Below are 26205 nucleotides of genomic sequence, written 5' to 3' on the forward strand. Positions count from 1 at the left end.
TGTGGCAAAAGGCGATTCGTTCATCCCAACGCTCCTGTCAACCCGTCCTTAGGTCAACACAGAGAAAATAAATCACAAGTGGCTACTAGCTATTAATACAGGTGGGAGGAGGCATACTCGGAGACGTCGAGTTTCGACACCCCATGCCTTAACCACCGCAGTGCAGGTGGCAAGGCATGGTCGTACCTAAACCAACACAGAGGAGGTAAATCATACGTGGCTATTAGCTATTAGTGCAGATGACAAGGCATGGGAGGAGGCATACTCGGACACGTCAAGTTTCGACCCCATGACTTAACCACCGTAGTGCAGGTGGCAAGGCATGATCGTCCCTAAGCCAACACAGATGAGGTAAATCATAGATGACTACTAGCTATTAGTGCAAGTGACAAGGCATGAAAGGGGGCATACTCGGACATGCCGAGTTTCGACCCCAAGACCTCATGTGGCAATACCCCATGACTTAACCACCGCACTGTCTCGAGAGGACAAAAATTAAGATAGGGTAAAATTTTTATAGTGACTTGCCCCACCGTTGAGCGGCCCTATCCCAAAAACCCCCGAAGGGATTTTTTGTGGAGGCACAATTCCACTTTATTGCTAAGAGGACTCGAACACGACACCTCAGACAACCTCAGGCAACATGGTATCAACGTGCTAGTCACTAGGACAAAGCAACACCAATTAAAATGTGTTGGGTAAACTTGTTAACGTGGCCCCATACTCTAGAAACCCTTGCACAATTGTTAAGAGGGTTTGGGCACGATAGCACAGGCAATATTAATATGTTTCTAAGAGGGTTCGAACCTGACACCTTAGGCAACAAATATCTACATACTTGCCACTAGGACAGAGGCACTTTGACAGGTTTGGAATGACAATGAGTTTATGCGTGGAGTTTAGTAAGCATTTTTTTCAAAAGGAGGGTACTTTCTATATATATTGGCTTATCGATCAGCAAATTACAATTAAGCTCTAGGCATTCAGCTGCAGCAGCTAGCACTCACCATGTCTCTGCTCCTCTCCCAAATGCTACTACTGCTGCTGCTACTTGCAGTTGCCTCTGCTGTGCCTGATGGCAGATGCCTAACGAAATGCGGCGAGGTGGAGATCCCTTACCCCTTCGGCATCGGCGACAACTGTTCCTTGGCAGGAGGCTTCAGTCTAACCTGCAAAACCATGGAAAGTGGCCTCAAGAAGGCATTCTATCGCAATGTTGTTGAGGTCCTCAATATTTCGTTGCCTACGGGCCAAGTTCGCATGCTCAACCACATATCCTCGGTGTGCTATTATCCAAATCACTCCTTTGTCAGTGGCATAGAATGGACGTTGAATATGGCGCCCCCATATAGGTTCTCAGATCGGCTCAACAAGTTCACTGTCATCGGATGCCACACCCTTGCCTACATAGTCAGCAGACACGATAACAGTAGCTACCAGAGTGGCTGTGTGTCCATGTGCCAGAATAAAAAAAGCCTCACTGATGGCTCTTGCTCCGGCGTTGGTTGCTGTCAGACTTCCATACCCAAGAATCTCACATACTATAGTGTTACGTTTGATAATGTTATCAGAAACGCAGGGAACTGGGGATTTGGGAATTGCAGCTACGCCGTCTTGTTGGAGGCAGAGTCGTTCCAGTTTCATACATCTTACATAACGACGAACCAACTGATGAAAATTTACAGTGATGCCTCGGCGCCGGTAGTCATGGACTGGGCCATTGGAGATGAGACCTGTGAGGTAGCTAAGCGCAGCCAAACCTCTTATGCCTGCATCAGCAATAACAGCGAGTGCATCGACTCTTCCAATGGTCATGGTTATCTTTGCAACTGTTCGACAGGATACCAAGGCAATTCATACGTCTCCAACGGATGCCAAGGTCCTTAGTCTATATCAATCAATTTAATTATTCTGCTTTGCTTAATGCTACTGTATCTTTTGCCCTTCAATTTTAGACATCGATGAGTGCAATCAACAGTCAAATCCATGCTCAGATGGCGCCGACTGCCAGAACATGCCCGGGAATTATAGTTGTCACTGCCCCGAAGGCACTCACGGTGACGCTTACAATGGAACATGCATCCCAAATCAGAAGGTTTCCTTGGCGGTGAAAGCGGTTATAGGTGAGGTTCTTTCTCTCTTTCCAAGTCCCTAACGTATCAATCAATATCCTTCAGCACTTTCTCTTCGGTTGCTTTTTGAACTCTAGATCAAAAAATAGCACATAGAACATGAATCACTCTGTTACTTTTTCCTATCTTATTCTTTCCATCCAACTAAAACACCAAACGGAAAGAAAAGGTTAAGTATTTGTGAAAGAATAATAGATTACACCATCTTAATTTTCATTGGTTTTATTTAGTTTGGATGCTCACGTTATGCGATGTTCACAGGCACCTCCATCAGCTTGACTTTCTTACTCCTATTTGGCATGTGCATCTGTATGATTTATCAGAGAAAAAAACTTATCCAGTCAAGGAAAAGATATTTCGATGAAAATGGGGGCAAGCAATTACGGGAGAAAATAACAGAACTATGTCTTCAATTTAGTATCTTTTCCGAAGAAGAAATAGAGAAGGCGATAAAGAGAGTTGATAAGAAAAACAGAATTCTTGGGCAAGGCGGATATGGAATTGTTTACAAAGGAAAGATAAGAAAGAATCTGTTTGTCGCCATAAAGAAGCCAAAAGTTATAAGTAAGAGACAGGAGAAAGAATTTGCAAAGGAAATGCTTATTCTTTCCCAAGTCAATCATAAGAACATAGTAAAGCTCTTGGGCTGTTGTTTGGATGTGGAGGTTCCCATGTTGGTCTATGAGTTTGTCCCTCATGGTAACCTGTTTGATCAAATCCACAGAAGCATAGACATAGACAACTTCACTTTAGCTGTGCGTTTAAACATTGCTTGTGATTCTGCTGATGCTCTTGCTTATTTACACTCTTCGGCTTCGCCTGCAATCATTCATGGAGACGTTAAGTCTGCTAATATCCTCCTAGATAAAAAGTTCACTGCAAAAATTTCTGATTTTGGATTTTCAAAGTTAAATCCCAAGGATGAAGAGCAACTTGCTACCGTAGTTCAAGGGACCTGCGGTTACTTGGACCCCGAGTTCGTTCAAACATGCAAATTAACTGAAAAAAGTGACGTTTATAGCTTTGGTGTAGTGCTCTTAGAATTACTGACACGTAGGAAGGCAATTGATTTTGAAAAACTTGGAGGAGAAAGGACTCTTGCATCAATCTTTATTTCGGCCAAGAAAGACGATCGACTCGGGGAATTCTTGGACAATCAAGGGTCAGGTAAAGGAGATGTACAACTGATTGAAATGATTGGAGAGCTGGCAGTGCAGTGCTTGAGTGCAAGGGGAGAAGAAAGACCTACGATGAAGGATGTGGCCGACCAGCTAAACAAAATGAGAAAGTTCAAGCAGCGCCCATTGACATCATCAAATGTTGAGGACATCCAGAGCTTCCATCCTGTTACATCAGATGCTCAAACGTCTACAAGTAACACTAGTTGTATTTCAGAGGTTGCACTGCATATTGAATGTGCAAGGTAAAGATATGGCCCCTAAAGTTGCGTCTTAAGTGTCCCTCCCAAGTTGAAGTATATATCAGTTCTAGCAGTTTAAGTCTTCTAGTGAGTGTTATGTTTGTTTACTAATTATTTTGTGGTAAGAGAAAGAAGTGTATGCTATGGTTCAAATGTAAGAATTTTCTCAGTTCCAAAAGTTAATTTTCAGATTTTAAAATTATTTGAAAGCGTTTTTATATCTAATAAGAAACAGAATTATAACAAAATGAATAAATTTGAAGAACCCAACCCAAGTCATGCCCGGCCTGTGTTGTATCAGACTAGGCATGCTCAGTATCACCACTAATGTGATTTGCTTAATTGTCACAAGAATTAGGGCTTTCTTATTTCAAGGATGGCACTCAATGAAACTATTACTAAGAGGAACATGAATATTCTCATATTAACATTAATTCTTTAAAAAAAAGAAAAATTATAATAAAAGATCAAAGTACAACACAAAAGGTTTATGACTTGATATGCAATGCTAAGCTAATCTATTCAAAAAATTTGTAGGATTAAAGTAATTATTTTCTTGACCCTACTTGGTGTTCCGGCCAAATACCAAGGAAGGTCTAGCCATCCTCGAAGAGCATCGATGAAGGAGACGAGGGGACCTAAGATTCACTCAAACAGAGAGCTAGACTGGCCATGAGACGGATCTCAAGTATACTCTTACGCTCAAGTTAGGATTTTCTTGAGATGCTGTGTTGAAAAAATGGAGAAGGAAAAAGAAGATAGAACCTATTCAAGTTGGAAAGAATATGGAACCCTTGTCATTTCCTTTGCGAGTGCTTATATGGTTGCTTGGAGAGCATCTCCATGTCGATCAGAATATCATCATTATGGGAGCCTAGGAGAAGAATGTTGGTATAATTTTCCTAGGTCAAGGTTCATCAGTTTGACTAAGCTTGAGTTTTGATATTTGATAATATATAGAGATTATAGGTGCAATTGTTTGTTATGGGAAGATTGGTCAAGATTTGACCAGTTTGATGTGAAGAAGAGTCAACTAGGTCAAAGTTGACCGGATACTTGATTGGAAAGTCCTAATTGGAAGTTAGGCAAGGGCAAGTCTAACGGAAAGGTTGGAAGAAGAAGAAAATCCAAGTGAGTCAATGTTGATCGGACACTTGGTGTAAAAAGTCCTGGTGAGTGAAACCAGGTTAAAAACCCTAGTGAGTGAAGTTAGGCAGATGAAAAGTCTTAATGAGTGAAGATAGGCAGTTGGAAAATCCTGATAAGTGAAGCTAGGTGAAAATCCCTATTGAGTTAAGCTAAGCAGATGAGAAGCCCTGGTGAGTGAAGCCAGATAGTTGGAAAATCCTGGTGAGTGAAGCTAGTTGAAAAGCCCTAGTGAGTGAAGATCGGAAGAAGGAAAGTCTTGGTAAGTGAAGCTAGGTGAAAGTCCTAATAAGTGAAGTTAGGCAGTGAGAAAGTCCTGGTGAGTAAAGCCAGACATGTGGAAATCCAGGTGGGTCAATGGTTGATCGGACACTTGGTCATTGAAAGTCCAAGTAGGTCAAAGGATTGATTGGATACTTGGCATGAGGACAAAAGTCCAAGTGGGTCAAAGGATTGACCAGACACTTGACGACGAAATCCCAGTAGGTCAAGGTTGACAAGATGCGAGGCATTGAAGAGTTTCAACAAGTCACGATTGACCGGATGTTGGACATGAACCCTAGACTTGGATGGAAGAAGTCAGGGTTAGTAATCAATTAGGATAATCGATAACGAAGACTACAATTGATTAAGGTGATCGCTTAAGTGTCGTTTGACGTGAGGAAACAAAAGCTAGTTGAATCGCTTAGCCAGTAGCTACAGTAGGCAACTAAGCAGGGAAGCTTAATCACCTACGATTGATTCTAGCACAAACAAAAAGATTCTTAATCAACTCAGCTAATTAATTAAGAACACTTAAGCGATTAGAGTAATCGCTTAAGGTTGAAAATATAGTCGTTGTGTGCCCGTTAAAAGGGTTTCGGCAATATTGTTCAACATAACTCTCCCGATTCCTCTCAAGCTGACTATCGGCGATTCTTGAAGGCTCTTGGAGCAACAGTGCTGTTGCATTTTCCTAGTATCAAGAGGTGCCTTCAAACAAGAATATAGCAAGCTCGGGTTTCATTATTATCACTAAAAAAAGCACCCATATAGGAGCGGTTGTTTTGACTTTCAAGAGCGGTTTTTAACCACTCCTACACTTTTACCACTGGTTATAAAACCGTTCCTCTTGTTGCCGTCCCTATATCCTATAAAAACGATTTTTGTAACTGTTGATACAAGTTAAAAAATCACACCTAGTATTCTTTGTAGGTACGGTTTGAAATTGATCTTATATGTTGTGCATATAACAACAATTTTAAACCACTTCTTTATCTATAAATTTCGGAGTGGTTCAAACCGATTTAAAATTCTTTAAGTGTAAGAATAGTTTTAAACCGTTTCTACACATCATGGATATAAGAGCAATTTCAAATGCTATTAATGTTAGAAATATAGGTGCAGTTTCAAACCACTCTTAACTGTTTAAAGCTAGAAATTTAGGAGTGGTTCAAATCGCTCTAAAATACATTAGGTATAAGAATAATTTTAAACCACTTCTACACGCCATGAATATAAGAGCAATTTACTATTTAAAACTCATTGGATGTATGAACAATTTCCAACCGCACTTACATACCATAATATAAGAGCAATTTAAAACTGCATGGTAAAAATATAAGAGCAGTTTAACTGCTCTAAAACTTATTGGAAGTAAAAACAATTTTAAATTACTCTTATAAACCATGTTTATAAGAGCCATTTTGAAACAAAATTTAGGAGTGGTTTAACTAAATTTAAAAGTAGCAACTTTCGATTAACAATGGTTACTGACTAGATAATAATATTTTTGTAATTCCTACTAATATACTAAAAGAGACTATGATAGGATTCAATCCTTCTCTAGTAGAACAAATTAAGATTAAAAGCATGCAATATCAAGGAACATGGATCATAAATTCAATGAAGATATCATGTAAAGCTACCTTTGCAACCAAACCACAACAGAAAGATGAACCGTAATAAAAAAAAAAAAAAAAAAAAAAAGAGCCTAGAATTCTTGTGAGGCTGATCCGATCTCAACTTTACCCTTCCCTCCGCCTTGCTTCTAGGGCAATGAAGCCTGGTGGATATCGGGTACGACCCCACCACTGGAAATTGTCACACCGTCTAGGAGCTTGCCAAGTCTTCATTGTTCTTCACGGCCAACTAAATGATGCGGTTCTTATTATCCCTATAGCGGTGTTTCCAGCCAACTCTATCACCTAGAAAAATATGAAATGTAAACTTCGGTAGAGAAGGGGATCCCTAGTAAAACAACAAAACAAAAAAGCAATTCACTTAAATAGCAAGGTACTCAAGGACGACAGAGAGAGACCAATGCATTGAACCAACACGCTGAAGCATATAAGCAGTTGACCTTAAGATCACTTCCCATCACAAAACTCATTTTGGTGTCATTTCAACACCAATTTAGTGTCACTTCAGCACCAAATAATTTTCCAATTCCAACCAATGCAAACCATTTACTACATAAAAGGAATATTCCTTAAAATATTCTATTTTTCCATCTTATAATTTATTATTCAACATACATATTAATTTATTAAATATTTTGATTACGATAATAATTACTATTAAAATTAATAATTTTATGGTACATAATAAATTAAAATTAAATAATATTAATTTATAATATTTTAGAATATTTTAAATATAAATTGTCACTGCCTGGGGTTAACGTCTCCGCCATGCACTTTCCACCTGTGTACCTGCATTTACCTCCCTCCATATCCGTGGGACCGGCTCTAGGGGGGCCGCTGATGTGGCGGTTCCACATGGTTGCTGGGACGGGACAATGGACGACAAGTGAGCCTAGGAAGGAGATGAAGAAGGCAAGAGCAGCAAAGAGAAACAATGCCGACATTTGCTCACAAATGATGGGTGGCGTCGTGCGACGAAATCATGATGGGAAGAGACATACGCGGAGGAGCGGAGAGTTTTAGGTTTTAATTAACTAAAACTTACTAGTAGCTTAAATATAATAGCATAATATTTGTATATATTAAATAATATGTTTATTATAATATTTTAGTCATATGATTAATTTAATTTGAATAAAATAAAAATAATAAAAATATATAAATATCTATAACTATGTTAAGTATTGAATAATTTGTATAGTTTTCAAATACTAGGTGGCTTAATTTAAATTAATAGTAGTGCTCTTGATGTGTGTATGGTCAATTTTTTCAAATACTGTCTGATGCCTGGCTCGACTGAGTATGTGGGCGCCCGAAAGTGATCTGAACATCCGGATGTATGTGAGAGGCACGGACGGAGTCAAGGAAAGAGTGCAAAGTTAATTAAAACTTAGATTTTAACTAACTAAAACTTTCTCCTAACTTAAATATAATAGCATAATATTTGTATATATAAATACTATTTTTATTATAATTTTTTAGTCATATATAATTAATATAATTTGAATAAAAGAAAAATGATATAAATATATAAATATCTATAACTATGTTTAGTATTAAATAATTTGTATAATTTTCAAATACTAGGTAGTTTAACTCAAATTAATACTAGGGCTCATCTGATCTGTGCATGGTTGATTTTTTATATAAGTACTCTTATTAAAAAAAATAAAATTTGAAAAACAAAAAATCAAATTTAAATTTTTCTTATTTTTAATGAGTTTTTTTTTTAAATTTAGATTTAATTTTTATCAAAGAGATACTGATCATAAAGATCTTGAGTTATCAATGAAGTGATTTATCACAGCAGTTTATACAACACGTTATTAAAAACATTCAATATGAGCAATTTGTAAATTGCTGGTAGAAGTAATTAGAACAATATAAATGGTTAGTAGCAGTATTTGACATAGAATCATTGCTAAAAGTATCAAATATTAGCAGTTTCAACATCATATCTAATATGTGTATCAATAATAGTTTACAACAGCAGTTTATGTAAATCAGCATTAAAACTATATAATAGATGCAGCTTGAAAACCAATTATAAAATATTAGAGCAATAGAAACAGTTTGCAGCAGCATTTTATACAAACTTCTATTAAAAAAATTCAATATGAGCGATTTTAAAATTGCTCCTAGAAGTTAGAGCAATAAAAATGACTAGTAACAGGGTTTAATACAGAACTGCTACTAAAAGTACCCAATATCAACAATTTCAAAATTGCTTTTAATAGTTTTATCATTAAAAGCGGTTTATTCAAATCAGTGCTAAAGCTATTCAACAAGAGTGATTTTAGTGAATTTAAAATTGTTCTAAAAAGTTCGAGCATTAGAAACAATTTAATTAAAACCAATTTAGTTGGCCGATTTTTAAGAGTGGTATTAAAATCGCTCCTATATGGGTATTTTTTTTTTTTTGAAGTGTATAAATCTTGTAAGATTTTATTTGTATTTGCTTCTCTTTTCTTTTTGTTGTATTAAGAGCTTGTACGAGGCTTCTTCGCCTCCAGATTGTTTCCGAGAAGGAGTATTTACATAGTGAAAAGTGTGCTCGAGTGTGGATCCTTGGATTAGTCACCTCTTCTTAAGGTGGATGCCAAGTACATCCTATTGTTAGCATTGGAGGAGCTTGCTTCGAGTATTTTTGCTGCAAAAGATTATCATTGACGAAGCGAGAGAGCTATTCATCACCTCCCCTTCTAGCTCCAAAGTGTTCCCAACAGAGACCAGATCCGACAACCATTAGTTGCTTCTCTACTCACTCAGTGCCACGTATTAGTAGGGGGTATTTAGGTGACCAGATTTGATAACCTCATAACCGCTCCACTCTTCGAATGGCACATGTCTTGGAATACTCGTAGTCACTGTTAGTGAGCCCGTATAGGCCATAGGTCTGTTTTGAGGATGAAAAAGATAATGTTGATGTGGAGTGGCCTCAAATAAAGACAAAATCAAGAGATAAGCCTGAAATTGAGATGATGTTGGGATCCTCCTTTGAGAGAGTGTTAGCGCAGCGAGCCGACAAGAGGAGAGGGGTGAATTGCCTGAAACAGAAAAAGATACCCTCCTCGTTCTTTTAACTCTTCTTAAAGTGCAACAACAATAATAAAATAAAAAAGACAAAATTGAGGAAGAGACTCGGGATTGACTTAGTTACAACCTAGGTGGTTGTTAATCCAAGGCGGTTGCAAAGATCACTAAGAATCTCCTTTCTATGAAGGCGGAGAAGGCGTTTACACATAATGAAAGCTCGAACAGTTGCTAGGAAGTTAATACAAGAGTTGATGTCTTATTCCCTAGCTCCAGGGTCCTTTTTATAACTCCTGGAAACTCTATCCGCAGCTTGAGGGCGCCTCCCAAGGGCATGGAATGCACCTCCAGCGTGGCAGCAGCGGATAAGGTTTTATCCACTGCAACGACTAAAGAACTGGGTTGAGGGTGCCCTCCATAAGCATGGAGGGAGCCTCCCGTACTTTATGGAGGGTGCCCTCTATGCCTCATGGAGGGCACCCTTTATACCACATGAAGGGCGCCCTTTATACCTCAAGGAGGGTGCCCTCCACTTGTAGGGTATAAATTGCTCTAGCATTTCTTTGGTTCTTCCGCTGCTCCATTCGCTTGAATGATTGCGACCAACTGAAATAGGGCTCACCCGAACTCAATTTCTGGCCTTCTTCTCGAGTAGACTTCCGCTCTGATTTCTTATTCCTCGAACGTCGTGTACATTCTTCTCATCCACTGGTGTACTCTTCCGCAACTCTTTCATTCTTCGGACGCACCGAGCCTGCCGACTCCCTTCCCGTGTCGTCATTCTCGCCAGCTGCGTCTTCCGCTCGATTTCCTGTGCTCCTAAGCTCCTGCACACTTAGACACAGGGATCAAAATCAAACAGGACCTAACCTAACTTGGTTGATCACATCAAAACAACCACGGGATCCAACAATCTTCTCCTTTTTGATGTGCATCAACCCAAGTTCAAGTTAGGGTAAAAACAAACAAGTAGTAATTGACAAATAAACATTTTAAGCATAAATTTGCAATAAAAAAAATTACAACATAAAATGTAATTCAAATTGAAAAAAAATCTTTAAATAAAAAAAAACTTAACTCCCCCTAATTCCCCTAGAACATGTACTTATTTCTCCCCCTTTGATCATATAAAAAAAATGCTTGTATTAGGTACAAATTTCCAAGTTAATGATTTTCTAAAAAAAATTTAGAAATTTTGAGATAATAAAAAAACATTAAAAAATTTTAAAACAATTTCTAAGTTATAAAATTTTCAAATAATTGACAAGGATTTAAAAGTATTATCTTAATCACATGCTTATCAGTTTATCAATTAAATATTCAATTCGATAATCGACTTCCAGACTGTGGCGAGGCATTATGCCTTCTTGGTATTAGATCATCAACCACTTCTAGACAAAGCCTTTTAAGGAATTTAAACATTTAATTTTTCTGAAAGCCTTAAATTAAAAAAATTTAAACTAAGTACAATTTCAGAATCCAATATAGGTTCCTTCCTACTGGGTTGGTTAAATATTTGGGGGGTACATATCCTCTAGGTATTCTTCTAAGTTGTCTTTGTTGGTGCAGCGGGGCCGACAAGAGGGGAGGAGTGAATTGCCTGCAAAAAGAAAATACCCTCCTCGTTCTTTCAACTATAAAACAGCAACAATATTAAAATAAAATAACAGAAAAGAAGAGACAAGAAATTTAACTTGGTTACAACCTAGGTGGTTGTTAATCCAAGACAGTTGAAAAGCTCCACTAGAAATGTCGCCTTCACTGTAGGCGAAGAAGCCTTTTATACATTAAGAAAGCTCTAAGAGTTGCTAGGAATAGAATACTGAGTTGAATGAATAATTTCCTAGCTCCAGAGGCTTTTATATAGCTCCTGGAAATCCTATCTCGAGTCTTGAGGGCGCCTCTAGCCGAGGCATCTGATAAAACTTTATTCAACTACGAAACAGTCAAGTAGACTGGGTCAAGGGCGCCTTCAATGGCCCTGGACAATGTGGAGGGCACCCTCAAGGCAATGAAGGCGCTCTCGTGCCTGTAGGCAGCCAAGGCACCTCCAACACTTCGTTGAGGGTGCATTCAGTTTGCTTTTCCAGCTCCTTTTGACTCCTTTTCTTCTTCCGAAGTCCAGATAGCTTGGGTGATTACGGCCAACCGAAATAGGGCTCACCCGAACTCAATTTCCGGCCTTCTCCTCGAGCAGGCTTCTGTCCCGGCTTCTCGTCGCTCGAATGTCGCGCACGTTCTTCTCGTCCACCGGTGTACTCTTCCACTGCTCTTTCGTCCTTCGGACGCACCGAGCCCGTTGGCTCCCTTCCCGTGCCGTCCTTCTCGCTAGCTGCATCTTTCGCTCGACTTCCTACGCTCCTAAGCTCCTGCACACTTAGACACAGGGATCAAAACCAAACAGGACCTAACCTAACTTGGTTGATCACTTCAAAATAACCACGGGGACCAACAATCTCTCCCTTTTTGATGTGCATCAACCCAAGTTCAAGTTAGGAAAAAAATAGACAAGAAGTAATTTAAAGAAATTACTAAACTAACATTTTAAGCATAAAGATTGCAATAATAGAATTTGCAATTTTCTAAGAAAAAAAAATATTAACTTGTTCCTATCCAAAAAAAATTTTTAAGTACCAATTTTAAAAAAATTTAACTCCTCCTAAACTTGTTCCTATCTCTCCTCCTTTGATCACAGCAAAAACGGGGTAGGAATTTTTCAAAATAAATTCTAAGTAAACAAAGAACTCTAACCTTTAGGCAATTTAAACAAAATATTTTTGAGAAATTTCCAAAAAATGTTTTTAAAAAAAAAACTTGTTAAAGCATTATCTAATTTCTATTTTCATACTTTATCAGTAAGTTAATTAAATTTTTTATTTCAATATTTTGGCTTCCAGGCAGTAGCGAGGCACTAGGCCTTCTTGGTTATTGGAGCAACAATCACTTTCTTAGACAAAACCTCATAAAGAAATTAATTGTTTAATTTTTCTTGCTGAAAGCCTAACTTACAAAAATTTGATCTAGAAAGATTTTGGAACCCAGTATAGGTTCCTTTCTACAGGATTAATCAAGTATTTAGGAGGTACATAACTTTTGGAAACTTTTCTAAGTTGTCCCTGATGTTTTCTAATGTACTAATTTAATTTTCCATAAACTCTAAGTTTTGATTTTTAAAAGTTGTTAAGTTTTGAACATGCATTTGTTTTCAAATTGTTAATTTGCAATTTCAAATTATCATTTTCTGTTTGTAAATTATCTAACAAAAATTTTAAATCAATAATTTCTTTTTCTGATTTTACTAGGTCTTTTGTAAGAACTTTGATGAATTGAAAGGACTGCTTGGGAGTTAGAGCACGTACCTTATTTACGTCAATTTCTGATGCTCCCTCTTCATCGCAACTTTCTTCTTCTGATTCTCCCCCTTCATCTATGCTCATCTCTGAGCTAGTTTCTTCTTCAATTTGATGGTTGGCCATCAGTGCTAGTCCCGAGAAAGCTTCGACTTCAGATTCGAAGGATGATGATTCATCCCATATAGCCTTCAGACTGTTGCGTTTAGAGGACATCGGTCTTTGGGACTTCTCCTTGTCCCTTTTCTTTAATTTTGGGCAGTCATCCTTGATGTGCCCTTCCTCATTGCAGTTGTAGCATCGGACTATCCTTCTGTTGCGTTGATGCTTTCTTGATTGCGATCTAAATTTATTAGTCTCAATAAACTTATTTAACTTTCTTACTAATAACGTCGCTTCAGTTTCGTCGATTGACGCTTCAGACTCGAGATCACCCATCTCGGCTTGTAGGGTAACATTGAGATTTGACTTCTCTATTTGTTTAGGTTCTACAATTTGAGACTCGTGAAGTTTGAATGTAGAAAATAAATTTTCTAACGTACTTACCTCAAAGTCCTTAGAGATGTAGTATGCATATACTAAGGACGCCCATTCTAGAGTTCTTGGGAAGGCGTTGAGCGCATACCGGATTGAGTCTTGGTTTGTTATCGATTCTCCGAGGTTGTTCAGTTGAGTTATTAGCTCATTGATTCTTGCTTGGAGTTGCACTACCTTCTCGCCATTATTCATCCTGAGATTTGTAAGCTGAGTCCGAAGAATATCGCGCCTTGCTAACTTCGCTTTTGAGGTGCCTTCGTGGAGCTCCAGGAATTTTTCCCAGAGGTCTTTGGCGGAGTCGTAGCTTCCGATCTGACTTACCTTCTGGGGTGGCAGGACGTTGAGCAGATGGAACTCAGCCTTTCTGTTGGCCACGAAATCAGCTTGCTCCTTTTTCGTCTAGTTTTATTCTTCCTTGTCTTTAGGGGTTGCAAAACCATATTTCATAATTAAAAGAATATCAAATTATGTTTTGAAGAATACCTCCATTCAGTGTTTCCATGTTCCGAAGTCTCCGTCGAATTTCGAGGGATGAATGCTTGCACCGGCTATCGTTTTGATCTTGATGCTTTAGTCGGCGGTCAGTCCTTCTGAGGTGGTCTGGCTCTGATACCAATTGTTGGTGTAGTGGGGCCGACAAGAGGGAGGGGTGAATTGCTTGCAAAAAGAAAATACCCTCCTCGTTCTTTCAACTCTGAAACAACGACAATAATAAAATAAAATAATAGAAAAGAAGAGACAAGAAATTTAACTTGGTTACAACCTAGGTGGTTGTTAATCCAAGGTAGTTGAAAAGCTCTACTAGAAATATCTCCTTCACTATAGGCGGAGAAGCCTTTTACACACTAAGAAAGCTCTAAGAGTTGCTAGGAATTGAATACTGAGTTGAATGAATAATTTTCTAGCTCCAGGGGCCTTTATATAGCTCCTGAAAAATCCTATCTAGAGTCTTGAGGGCGCCTCCCAAGAGGTTGAGGGCGCCTCCAGCTGAGGCATCGGATAAAACTTTATCCAACTATGAAACAATCAAGTAGACTGGGTCGAGGGCACCTTCAATGGCCTTGAGGGTGCCCTGGATAATGTGGAGGGCACCATCAAGGCAACGAGGGTGCCCTCCTGCCTGTAGGCAGCCAAGGCGCCTCTAACACTTCGTTGAGAGTGCCTTCAGCTTTCTTTTCCAGCTCCTTTTTGTTGGTGCGGTTAGCACTAACGATTTAACCCAGGTTTTGATGAATGACAAATAGGTTAAGTTAGTTGTTGTCTGACACTTTGATCGAGTAATGCAGGAGAAGTCCAGCTAGGTCGACGGGCTGACCGGATAGCTGGCGAGAAGTCCAAGCGGGTCGACGGGCTGACCGGACGCTTGGCGAGAAGTCCAGCTAGGTCGACGGGCTGACCGGATAGCTGGTGAGAAGTCCAAGCGGGTCGACGGGCTGACCGGACGCTTGGCGAGAAGTCCAGACGGGTCGACGGGCTGACCGGACGTCTGGCAGGTAAGTGAGGTAAGTCACTGGAGGGGAGTGACTGCGAGGACGCGTTCCCGGGAAGGGAACATTAGGCGTCGATCCAGCTTAGATCCATTTCGGATGTCTAAGTCGAGATCGTGACTAGATTCCGGTCTCGGAAAGACGGAATCTGAGTCATACCCTTTGCTATTACTTTGTTGAACTTTAATTGTGCTAACAATCTGTTTTACAGGATATATATTTGCCTCCGGACTAACGTTTATCGTGCAGGACGGATTCTGCGGGAAAACAGGGTCCGGGCGCCCGGAAGGAATCCAGGCGCCCGGAGGTCCGGGCGCCCGGAAGGGATCCGGGCGCCCGGGAGGCGAAATTTATCCTAATTGCGCATCGTCACGTGGAGCATCTCGGTTTGAGCAGCTACGTCACATTCCAGGCGCCCGGAAGGGATCCAGGCACCCGGAACAGCATATAAAAGAAGCCCCAAACAGGAGCTTCAGAATCAATTCATCTGAGAACTCTTCTACTGCTGGTCTTGCTGCTCGACGTTCAGTGCGACGCCAACAACGCTCCGACAAAGTGCTCCTTCCGTTTTTATTTAATTTCCTTGTCGGTATTGCTTTATTTTCACTAGCATTTCGTGTACTTATTCTGTAATCATATTTCGACTTGTTAGTGATTGCCCAACGAAAGTGGTCAAGGACCACGGGCCTTCGAGTAGGAGTCGTCACAGGCTCCGAACGAAGTAAAAAACATCTGTGTCTATTTTACTTTTCCGCTGCGTTTATACTCTAAGTTTTCGAATCGATATTCACCCCCCCCCCTCTATCGAATCTAACGGTCTTACAAGTGGTATTAGAGCAGGTACCGCTCTGATTTGGTGCAACCACCAATCAGACTGGGGGTGAAATTCTTTCTTTTTTCTGTTTTCAGTTTTACACTCAAAACTCCAAACTGGTTTATAATTTTCTATTATTTTTTTTGTCTAAATTGGTGCAACACCAATCTAGATTTTTCTACTATTTCTCTATTCCCGCACTACTAATCCAAGACCAAGTCTTGGGATATTTTTCGGTTATTTACCTGTGCACAGAATGTCCCAACAAGAAGGATTCAGCACAGTGCGACCTCCACTCTTCAACAGGGACGACTTTCCATACTGGAAGAAGCGCATGGAGGTCTACCTCAAAACAGACTTCGACCAGTGGATGAGCATTACGAGACCCTACAAAATTCCAGTGGACAACTCCGGGAATCTAGTGGATCCTGAAGACTGGACAGCAGATCTGAAGAAAAAAGCATCAACAGAAAATAAAGCGATCAACACTCTATAGTGCGGATTGACAACAGAAGAACTGAACAGAGTCAGTCCACACAAAAACGCTAAAGAGCTATGGGACAAGTTGATCGAACTGCACGAGGGAACGTGCGACGCTAAGGTAACAAAACGAGACCTGCTTTTAAATAAAATTTTTAATATAAAAATGCAGGAAGGAGAAACAGCGAATCAACTCCACGCGAGGATCAAGGACATCCTCAACGGGCTTCATGCAATAGGCCACCAGATGGAGAACAGAGACTTAATAAGGTACGCATTAAACGCCTTTCCACGTAATAGTTTGTGGGCATCAATAGTGGATGCCTACAAAATTTCTAAGAATCTTTCTGAATTAAAATTAGACAAGCTTTTCTGTGAATTAGAATTACACGAACAAACTAATGCTGGAGCCGAGAAAGGTATAGCTCTATTTGCAGGTTCCTCCAAAGAAAAGAAAAGCAAGCCTGAATTTGAAAAAGAATCTGACCAAGACTCCGAAGACGAAGAACACCTGGTGAACTTGGTAAGAAAAATGTTCACCAGGAGAAAGAGGAGCTTCAGCAAAAAGGACCTTCAAAAGATCAGCTCTCCCTCAGAACAAAAGAACGTGACTTGCTACGGCAACAAAATGGACATTACAAGAACGAATGCCCAAAACTGAAGTTCGACAAACCGAAGCCAATCAAAAAGAAGGCACTCAAAGCAACGTGGGACGACTCCTCGGACGAATCGGAAGAAGAAGAGCAGAAACATCAGAGCCACCTCGCACTGATGGCCCGCGAAGCTGAAACAGAAGACGAGTCGGAAGATGAAGACGGGTCTGAACCCAAAACAAGCCACGAGTCCGTACTCGTTTCCGAAGGCCCGAATGAGGTATATTTTAATTTAAACAAAAAGTTTTTTAGAATCATCTCTTGTTTAAATAGTAAATTAACTAAAGTAGAAAATGAAAACAAATCACTTCTTGAGGAAAATCAAAACCTCAAGGAACAAATCAAAAATTCAAATCCAACTCAAGATCTAACACTTGAGGAGGAGAATCTATCATTAAAAAATGATGTTAAAAATTTAAAAGAAATGCTAGAAAAATTTACAACAAGATCAAAAAATTTAGACCTAATCCTAAATAATCAAAAAGCATGTTATAATAAAACCGGACTAGGATATAAGTCGAATTCAAATAAAACCTTCAAATCATTAATAACCCAATACAAATGAACCAATCTAGCTTGGGTTCCGAAAGCGTGTCTGACCACGCAAGTAGGACTTAATCAATATTATATACCTAAAGAAAAAATACATTATATAAAATCGAATAAACCAAACCAAAATCCCAAATACAAACCTAAATCAAATTCAAAATCTAAACAGTTTAAAAATCAACAAAATTATCACCAAGTTAACCATAACTATAAAAAGAATCGACACAAGCCTAAAATCAAAATTTAAATTCAGGGGGAGGCTCCAGAATAGCTGGCACCTCCAAAACTAACTTACCCGACAGGGTAACCCAAAATTTACCAACCCGGCAGGGTAATTAAGATTAGTTAAAAAGAGACCAAGTCTAACTTGAATCATGGTACTGGTGAAATTTTTGGATGATAGTACGTTAGGGAAGCTTGGGCATCGAATGTCTAGAAAGATATGGCTTCGATCTGGTGCATTTGGCCAAGTGGAACTGACCGAAGCTACCCTTAAATGAATCCTAACCAGTTAGACCAAGATTTAGTACTAAGTTCCGTGGATAGGACTATTCGGAAAACCTCGAAAGGTTGGTTACTTCTAATGATGTCCATGTGACTCACCAAACTTAGAAGTTTATCCGAAGAATGCCTATTTGTGGAAACCAAAACTAAATCTGAATCTAACACACGTTAAACCAAAACTCCATAATTAAAAATCCAATTTCATCTCACGAAATCATAGGATTCCCTGATTGAAAATATAGATCGGGTGAGATGAATAAGGCTTCAAAAATTTTAATTTTAAACTTAAAAATTTTTATTTTTAAACTTAAAAATTAATTTCAAAATTTTAATTTTAAACTTAAAAATTAAACTCAAAATTTTAATCTTAAATTTAAAAAATTAATTTCAAAATTTTATTTTTAAACTTAAAATTTTTATTTTTAAACTTAAAAATTAATTTCAAAATTCTAATTTTAAACTTAAAAAATTATTTTCTAAATTTTAAACTTAAAAATTATTTTCAAAATTTTAAACTTAAAAATTACTTTCAAAATTTTAAACTTAAAAATTAATCTCAAAATTTTAATCTTAAATTTAAAAAAAAATTAATTTCAAAATTTTAATTTTAAACTAAAAAAAAATCATTTTCAAAATTTTATTTAAAAATTATTTTCAAAATTTTATTTTTAAACTTAAAAAATTATTTTCAAAATTTTTAAACTTAAAAAATTCTTTTTCAAAATTTAATTTTTAACTTAATTTCAAATTTTTAATTTTAAACTTAAAAAATTATTTTCAAAATTTTAAACTTAAAAATTATTTTCTAAATTTTAAACTTAAAAAATTATTTTCAAAATTTTAAACTTAAAAATTATTTTCAAAATTTTAAACTTAAAATTTATTTTCAAAATTTTAAACTTAAAAATTATTTTCAAAATTTTAAAACTTAAAAATTATTTTCAAAATTTTAAACTGAAAAATTATTCTCAAAATTTTAAACTTAAAAATTAATTCCAAAATTCTAATTTTAAACTTAAAAAATTAATTTCAAAATTTTAATTTTTAAACTTAAATAATGCATGCTCAAAAGACTAACTTTAAATCCTACTTACTGTAGGAAACCAAGTGAATTTTGGACAGTGGTTGCTCCAAACATATGACTGGAGATCACACCAAATTCGCTCAACTCACTTACAAAAGCCTAGGAACAGTTGCCTTTGGAAACAACGGCAAACTCAAGGTAATTGGTATAGGAGATATTGAATTAAAATTAGACTTTATAATTACAAATGTTTTACTTGTTGAAAATTTTAAATATAATCTTCTAAGTATAAGTCAATTGTGTGATACTAGGTATAAGGTCAAATTTTTATCTACAGAGTGTTTAATCAAACATCTAGATAATCCTACCATAAGCCTAAAAGGCTTTAGAAAAGACAACATCTATGCCATCAACTTAACCATTTCTTCCATTAAGTGTTATTTAACACAAAAAGAAGAAACTTGGTTATGGCATAGGAGGATGTCTCACACCAACTTTAGAAATATAAGTAAACTAAATGGACTTGTAAAAGGCTTACCAAAGTTACCTAACTTAGATTCAACCATATGTAATGCTTGTCAACAAGGCAAACAAACTAAATCAACCCACAAACAAACAAATCAACCACAAACTAACTCAATCTTAGAACTTCTACATTTAGACCTTTTTGACTCCCATGGAGTCAAATCTATAAATGGAAACTTATATTGCTTAGTAATTATAGACGATTATTCTAGGTTTACTTGGGTCAAATTCTTAAAACATAAAGATGAAACTTTTGAAATTTTTACAAATTTTTGCAAACAGATTGAAAACGAAAAAGATATTAAAATTAAAAGAATTAGGAGTGACAACGGGGGAGACTTTAAAAATCACAACTTTAACAGTTTTTGTCTAGAAAACGGTTACCATCATGAGTTCTCATGCTCTAAAACCCCCCAACAAAATGGAATTGTAGAAAGAAAAAATAGAACCTTACTTGAATCTTCTAGAACAATGTTAAATGAGTATAACCTACCTAAATACTTTTGGGCAGAAGCCGTTAGTACAGCCTGCTATGTACAGAATAGAACAACAATAAATAAAACTCATAACAAAACGTTCTTCGAATTGTTTTATAATAAACAACCAAATATAAAATATTTTAAGGTATTTGGGTGCCCAGTTTTTATCTTAAATACAAGAGAACACTTAGGAAAATTCACCTCTAAAATTGAAAATGAAATTTTTGTAGGATATTCCCTAAATAGTAGAGGCTACAGAATTTACAATAAGGTTACCTTAAAAATTGAAGAAACTACTAATGTAAAGTTTGAAGAAACTAAACAAGACATAGGATCTACACAAACACCTGAGTTTGTTCCAGAAACCAACCAAACTCTAAGTCATGAAGAAGAGGAACAACATCAAGAGAATCAACCTCCTAGAACAATAAGGGTTAACCCAAATCATCCAATTGATCAAATAATTGGTGACCCAGACTTAAGAGTTCAAACCAGATCATCCTTTAGAAACCATAGTCAAATTTCATTAATTTCAAAAATTGAACCCAAAACTGTGGATGAATCCCTACTAGACCCAGATTGGATTATAGCTATGCAAGAAGAACTAGCCCAATTTGAGCGTAATGAGGTTTGGGACCTAGTTCCACCACCTAAGAATAAGAAAATAATAGAAACAAAATGGGTATTCAGAAACAAACTAAGTGAAACTGGGGAAATTACTAGAAATAAGGCTAGGCTGGTTGCCAAAGGATTTAGTCAAGTTGAAGGACTTGACTATGATGAAACATATGCCCCAGTAGCCAGATTAGAATCCATTAGAATGTTACTAAGTTATGCAGCCCATAAGGGATTCAAACTATACCAAATGGACGTTAAGTCTGCCTTTCTCAATGGACTAATTAAAGAAGAAGTTTATGTAGGTCAGCCTCCTGGGTTTGAAAGTCTAGAACACCCTAATTATGTTTTTAAATTAAAGAAAGCACTATATGGACTTAAACAAGCACCCAGGGCATGGTTTGAGAGGCTAACATCTTACTTAACATCTAAAGGATTCAAACAAGGTCAAATTGACCCAACCTTGTTTGTTAAATCATTAAATATAGACATATTTATTGCACAAATATACGTAGATGATATAATATTTGGCTCAACAAATTCAGAATTTTTAGAAGAATTTATTAATCTAATGGAAAAAGAATTTGAAATGAGCTTAGTGGGAAAATTAACCTATTTTTTAGGATTACAAATCAAACAAACAAATGAAGGAAATTATATTTATCAACATAAATACACCAAAGAATTACTTAAAAAATTCGGAATGGAAAATACAAAAGAAATAAAAACACCTATGGCAGTAAACAGAATCTTAGACAGTGACCCAAATGGAAAACCAATTGATTTAAAACACTATAGAAGTGCACTAGGTAGCCTACTGTACTTAACTGCAAGCCGACCTGATATTTTATTTGCAGTTAGTATGTGTGCTAGATACCAAACTTGTGCTAAGGAATCCCATTTGACACAAGTTAAAAGAATTTTTAGATATCTTAAAGGAACAACAAATGTAGGAATCTGGTATCCTAGGACAAATAATTTTGAACTAATAGGATATTCTGATTCAGATTATGCTGGATGCAAATTAGACCGCAAAAGCACAAGTGGTGGATGCCAATTATTAGGTCCATCACTTGTTAGCTGGTTTAGTAGAAAGCAACATTGTGTTACTCTATCTACAACTGAGTCAGAATACATAGCTATAGGCGAATGTGTTCCACAATTATTATGGATGATGCATACTCTAAAAGATTTCAACTTAAATATCACAAATGTAAAAGTATTAATAGACAATATAAGTTCAATCAACTTAACCAAGAATCCTGTGCATCATTCAAGAACCAAACATATTGAAATTAGGCACCACTTCATCAGGGATCATATTACTAAAGGTGATATTGAACTCAAGTACATTGAGTCCAAATCAAATTTAGCTGACATTTTTACAAAACCACTCCCTGAAAGTGAATTTAGCAACTTACGGCGAAAATTAGGGATGTGCTTAATAGACTAGGATTCTTTTTCAACTATTTTTAAAATAATGTTTTTTAACTAATAAGTTAAACTTGTTTGTTTTCAAAACTTTCCATTTTTAGATTTTCAAAAACAGTTTTGGCCTTAGACTAGTTTTGAATCCTTAGAAAGCATGTACCCATAGGACTAGTTTTTGAGCATCTCACCAACACCTTAGGTTTACCTTGCTTGTGTTTGACAAACATAGAAAGGGGTGAGATGCATAGGCCAACTGTCTGGACTTAAGATGCTTATTTCAGTGCATCAGCATAAGTCTGGACGTTAAATACAACTCAGATATTAATCAGATTAAAGTTCATCAGTCAAGTCAAACACTGACTGATTATAATTAACTTAATCTGACTAACCAAGTGAAAGCTACTATCTTCTGATAGTTAGTTAGTACCTAATTGGTTAGACAGCTGGTTAAATTTAAGTATCAAGTTCAGGGGGAGAAATTAACTTTATTTAAAAAAAAAATATTTTTAAACTAACTTATTTTTAAAACACCAGTTTTCAAAAAGTTAAAATTAACTAAGTTTAAATTTATTTTGGCAAAAAATTTTACTTCTTGAAAAATTATTCTTACTTGTTTAAATTTTTGCTTTGTTTTTTAAAAAATCGAAGTTGAAAATTTACCTTATTGAAAAGTAAATGTTACTTAAACATGAAAAGTAAATTTGAAAAACCTGATTTGAAAATTTTTACACACTTGAAAAGTTAAACTTGATTAACTTTAAATTTATACTTTTCAAAATTCAACTTGTCTCCCCCAAGTCAACTTGACTATTTTTTAACTTGGTGTTAAAAATTAAACCAAACTTAGATATGTTTCAAAATCTGATTACTTTTTACAGTAACTCTACACTATGATTGTTTACCCTTGCTTATTTTTGATGAATGCCAAAGGGGGAGAGTTAGGTGGTTAAGTTAGCTAAACCAATTTGAAAATACAAACTAACTTTAAAACCACATAAATGCATGTTATTTCTTGCATATGTTTTCACTAACTTAACCAGGTTGTCATTCCATCAAAAAGGGGGAGATTGTTGGTGCGGTTAGCACTAACGATTTAACCCAGGTTTTGATGAATGACAAATAGGTTAAGTTAGTTGTTGGCTGACACTTTGATCGAGTGTGCAGGAGAAGTCCAGCTAGGTCGACGGGCTGACCGGATAGCTGGCGAGAAGTCCAAGCGGGTCGACGGGCTGACCGGACGCTTGGCGAGAAGTCCAGCTAGGTCGACGGGCTGACCGGATAGCTGGCGAGAAGTCCAAGCGGGTCGACGGGCTGACCGGACGCTTGGCGAGAAGTCGAGGTAGGTCGACGGGCTGACCAGGTAAGTGAGGTAAGTCACTGGAGGGGAGTGACTGCGAGGACGCGTTCCCGGGAAGGGAACATTAGGCGTCGATCCGGCTTAGAGCCATTTCGGATGTCTAAGTCGAGATCGTGACTAGATTCCGGTCTCGGAAAGACGGAATCTAAGTCATACCCTTTTCTATTACTTTGTTGAACTTTAATTGTGCTAACAATCTGTTTTACAGGATATATATTTGCCTCCGGACTAATGTTTGTCGTGCAGGACGGATTCTGCGGGAAAACAGGGTCCGGGCGCTCGGAAGGAATCCAGGCGCCCGGAGGTCCGGGCGCCCGGAAGGGATCCGGGCGCGCATCGCCACGTGGAACATCTCGGTTTGAGCAGCTACGTCACATTCCAAGCGCCCGGAAGGGATCCAGGCGCCCGGTACAGCATATAAAAGAAGCCCCAGACAGGAGCTTCAGAATCAATTCATCTGAGAACTCTTCTACTGCTGGTCTTGCTGCTCGACGTTCAGTGCGACGCCAACAACGCTCCGACAAAGTGCTCCTTTCGTTTTTATTTAATTTCCTTGTCGGTATTGCTTTATTTTCACTAGCATTTCCTGTACTTATTCTGTAATCATATTTCGACTTGTTAGTGATTGCCCAACGAAAGTAGTCAAGGACCACGGGCCTTCGAGTAGGAGTCGTCACAGGCTCCGAACGAAGTAAAAAACATATGTGTCTATTTTACTTTTCCGCTGCGTTTATACTCTAAGTTTTTGAATTGATATTCACCCCCCTCTATCGAATCTAACGGTCCTACACTTTTGACTCCTTTTCTTCTTCCGAAGTCCGGATAGCTTGGGTGATTGTGACCAACCGAAATAGGGCTCACTCGAACTCAATTTTCGGCCTTCTCCTCGAGCAGGCTTCCGTCCCGGCTTCTCGTCGCTTGAACGTCGCACACGTTCTTCTCGTCGACTAGTGTACTCTTCCGCAACTCTTTCATCCTTCAGACGCACCGAGCCCGTCGGCTCCCTTCCCGTGCCATCCTCTCGCTAGCTGCGTCTTCTGCTCGACTTCCTGCGCTCCTAAGCTCCTGCACACTTAGACATAGGGCTCAAAATCAAACAGGACCTAACCTAACTTGGTTGATCACATCAAAATAACCACGGGGACCAACAATCCCTGATGTTTTCTAATGTACCAGTTTAATGTTTCATAAATTCTAAGTTTTGATTTCAAACATGTATCTTTTTTTAAGCCGTTGATTTGCAGTTTCAAGTTATCATTTTCAGATTTTAAACTGTTTAACTATTCTTTAAAATCAACGTTCTCTTTTTCTAGTTTTACCAAATTTTTATAAGAACTTTGATAAACTTAAAAGACTGCTTAGGAGACAGAGCACGTACCTTACTTACCTCAATTTCTGATGCTCCCCCTTCTTCGTAGCTTTCTTCTTCTGATCCTCCCCCTTCATCGATGCTCATCTCTGAGTTAGTTTCTTCTTCCACTTGATGGTTGGCCATTAGAGCTAGTCCCGAGAAGGCTGCGACCTCGGAATCGGAGGATGCTGAATCATCTCATGTGGCCTTCAGGATCTTGTATTTGGAGGATATTGGTCTTTTATCTTTCTCTTTGTCTTCTTTCTTCAATTTTGGACAGTCATCCTTGATGTGCCCTTCTTCGTTATAGTTGTAGCATTGAACCTTTCTTTTGTTTCAGTAATCCCTCTTTGTCTGTGATTTAAATTTATTAGATCGAATAAATTTATTGAATTTTCTTACCATAAGGGCTACTTCATTTTCCTGATTGATTCGTCAGAGTCTGAATTGTTTGTCCTTGCCTTCAGGGTAATGTTCTGACTCGGTTCTTTTCTTTGTCCTATACATCGAGATTCGTGTAATTCAAAAGTAGAGAAAAGACTTTCTAACGTACTTACCTCAAGATCCTTGGATACATAGTAGGAGTCTACTATAGATATCCATTCAGGTGTTCTTGAGAACGCATTTTGAGCATACCTTTGTGCGTCCCAATTTGTTATCATTTCTCCGAGGTTTGTTAGTCCTGTGATAAGTTCCTTGATTCGTCCATGTAGTTGTGCTACTGACTCCCCTTCTTCCATCCGGAGGCTCGTTAGTTGATTCCGGAGCATGCCTCGTCTCGCGAGCTTTGTTTCGGAAGTCCCTTCGTGCAACTCCAAGAACCTTTCCCAAAGCTCCTTCGCGAAGTTGTAATTTCTGATCCGATTTACTTCCTGGGGGTGGAAGCACACTAAGCAGGTGGAACTTGGCTCGTCTATTCGCTACGAAATCTACTTAATCCTTCTTGGTCCAATGATACTCTTCTTTTCTTCTCCTTGGGGGTTTTTGGAAGCTACAAAACTATATTTAATTATTAATAATATTTCAAAATCGGTTTTGAAAAATATCTCTATTCGTTTCTTCCACGACGCAAAATCTCCCTCGAATTTAGGTGGGAAGATTGTCGGTCCGACCATCATCTTGATCTTGTTGCTTCAGACGACGATTAGTCCTTCTAAGACAGTTGGGCTCTGATACCACTTATTGGCGCAGTGGGTCGGCAAGAGTGGAGGGGTGAATTGCCTGAAGTAGAAAAAGATACCCTCCTCGTTCTTTCAACTCTTGTTAAAGTGCAACAACAATAAAAAAATAAAAATGGAAAAACTAAGGAAGAGACTCGGGATTGACTTGGTTACAACCTAGATGGTTGTTAATCTAAGGCGGTTGCAAAGCTCACTAAGAATCTACTTTCTCTGAAGGCGGAGAAGGCTTTTAC

General features: G+C 37.8%; 2 protein-coding genes across 2 annotated transcripts in view; one reads left to right on the forward strand and one right to left on the reverse strand.

The window, feature by feature from the left end:
• Window positions 1-908: 908 nt before the first annotated feature.
• On the forward strand, window positions 909-3754 carry LOC122034399 (wall-associated receptor kinase 3-like). Its single transcript, XM_042593636.1, has 3 exons — window positions 909-1879; window positions 1956-2123; window positions 2394-3754. Exons 1-3 carry the CDS (start codon window positions 1009-1011, stop codon window positions 3557-3559), a joined length of 2205 nt encoding a protein of 734 aa, XP_042449570.1. The 5' UTR covers window positions 909-1008; the 3' UTR covers window positions 3560-3754.
• Window positions 3755-6651: 2897 nt separating this feature from the next.
• Window positions 6652-26205, reverse strand: part of LOC122035167 (wall-associated receptor kinase 5-like) — a 47669-nt gene continuing 28115 nt past the window's right edge. The window contains exon 4 of the mRNA XM_042594568.1: window positions 6652-6884. Coding sequence (XP_042450502.1) covers window positions 6829-6884 — 56 coding nt within the window. The 3' untranslated portion in view covers window positions 6652-6828. The remainder of the gene's footprint in view (window positions 6885-26205) is intronic.

This window comes from Zingiber officinale, chromosome 11B (genome assembly GCF_018446385.1).
Source record: "Zingiber officinale cultivar Zhangliang chromosome 11B, Zo_v1.1, whole genome shotgun sequence".
Taxonomy (NCBI): Eukaryota; Viridiplantae; Streptophyta; class Magnoliopsida; order Zingiberales; family Zingiberaceae; genus Zingiber; species Zingiber officinale.